Source organism: Chinchilla lanigera, unplaced genomic scaffold (assembly GCF_000276665.1).
Source record: "Chinchilla lanigera isolate Chin_1 unplaced genomic scaffold, ChiLan1.0 scaffold00694, whole genome shotgun sequence".
Lineage (NCBI taxonomy): Eukaryota > Metazoa > Chordata > Mammalia > Rodentia > Chinchillidae > Chinchilla > Chinchilla lanigera.
The window spans coordinates 377-2,145 of NW_004956095.1; the positions used below are offsets into that span (position 1 = coordinate 377).

The 1,769-nt window shown below is 40.8% G+C and overlaps 1 protein-coding gene across 1 annotated transcript in view; it reads right to left on the reverse strand.

Annotated features, from left to right (window-relative positions):
• Positions 1–812: 812 nt before the first annotated feature.
• LOC102008171 (exonuclease 3'-5' domain-containing protein 1-like) overlaps positions 813–1,769 on the reverse strand; it is a gene marked incomplete at its 5' end in the record, with an annotated part of 5,712 nt that continues 4,755 nt past the window's right edge. Inside the window, 2 exon segments of the mRNA XM_005415168.2 lie at positions 813–1,040; positions 1,123–1,227. Coding sequence (XP_005415225.2) covers positions 909–1,040; positions 1,123–1,227 — 237 coding nt within the window.

Consider the following 1,769-nt stretch of genomic DNA (forward strand, 5'->3'; position numbering starts at 1 on the left):
GGAAAGGGAGACAGGCAATGGAAACTAGCGGTTTTACTGCTATCACGAACAAACCAGAGAACTTAGCTCAGCTTTAAAAGCTGCTCTAGTCCAGGGATTTCTCACTTCTCTAAGGTCCACTGGATGAGGGTCAAATTACATCTCTCAGGCTACATCACACTAGAACTGCTTACTCCACGGAAGTACATATGTGGTAAAGGCAGAGATGTGACTTCTCATTTTATCCTAAGTCTACCATGTCACACTTCTCATATGCCCAAAACTGCTCAAATTTGTGAATGCTATGGAGCATAGATTTGTTTGTTTGAGATAATGTCTCACTATGTAGTTCAGGCTGGCTTTGAATTCTTTTTTTATTTTTTTTAAATTTTTTTGTTTTTTTTTTCCGGTACGGAGAATTGAACTCACGACCTTGCGCTTGCCAGGCAGGCGCTGTGCTAAGCTAAATCCCCAGTCCCTGGCTTTGAATTCATTATGTAGCCCAGGCTGGCCTCACATTCACAGCAATCCTCCTGTCTCAGCTTCCTGAATGTTGTAATTACAAGTGTGTACCACAAGGCCAAGCTGGAGCATGAATCTTGTTTGTCATTTGCCAAGTTCTGGAGCAAAATAAGGAAAATAGATTCCTAAACTTTTTTTTTTTTTTTTTGAGACAGGGTCTCACTATGTAGTTCACACTGGCATTGAACTCACTGTAAAGACGAGGCTGGCCTCAAACTTGCAGTAATCCTCTTGCCTCAGCCTCCCAAGGGCTGGGATTTACAGGCATGTGCCACCACACCTGGCTCCTAGGCAATTTTAACTAGCTTTTCTGCAGTGTTTTTTGTAGTTTACCAAATGTTCTCAAATCCTGTACAAACATGAGAAGTGGGAAGGAGAGAGGCACACACCAAAAAGATTTTCAGCACTTAACAGAACCTACATGCACTGGTTTGAACACAATGTTTCCCATTATGTACCTGGGTGTCAAAGACATTATTCAGCGTAATCCCATACTGATGAAAAAGGCAATCAGAAAGCCAACGACAATCATGGATAACCTAAGGAATCAGAAGATAAAAATGGAGTAATTAGAACCTGGCTGCTAATCTTATTAGTAGTGGGCCCAGCTTATACACTTGCCTTTAAAATTCTTTTGTCTTCTAATATCATCTGAAGTCCATTGTTGAAAGCTCGACTTCCCAGAAGGAAAATGTCAAATAAGTAAACTCGGCTATTTGTGGCCACCTACAATAAATCATTTCATAGGGTAAGGAACAACTGAAGAAAATAAACTGAGGATCAAGAATACAAGACATTGTATAAAATATTTAACATCTTCATTGTTAAGTAAACAGCAGACATTCAATTATCTTAGGGGAAAATGATCCTTAGTTTTAAATTAATCTTAAGTAAAAAAGACACACCAGGGGTAGGATGCAGCTCAGTGGTAGAACACTTGCTTAGCATACACGAAGCCCTGGCTCAATCCCCAGTGCTGCAAAAATAAAATAACGCAAAGGATGTTATCACTGTGATTTTCAGAAAGCAAAAGATAAACTGGTGAATTAGGCTTTCATTGTTTGCCTCCCAACTTTAATGCTCTCCCAGCCGTGCCCATGGTTTTCTAACTGTGATATTTTGAAACAGTACTTGGCCTTCCTCCGGGTTTCCTGACATAAATCTTCTAAATGCCTTGAAATTAATTAAGAAATGGTGCAGGTGCCAGGTGCAGTGGTGCCTGCCTGTAATCCCAGCACTCAGGAGGCTGAGGCAGGAGGATCACTGCA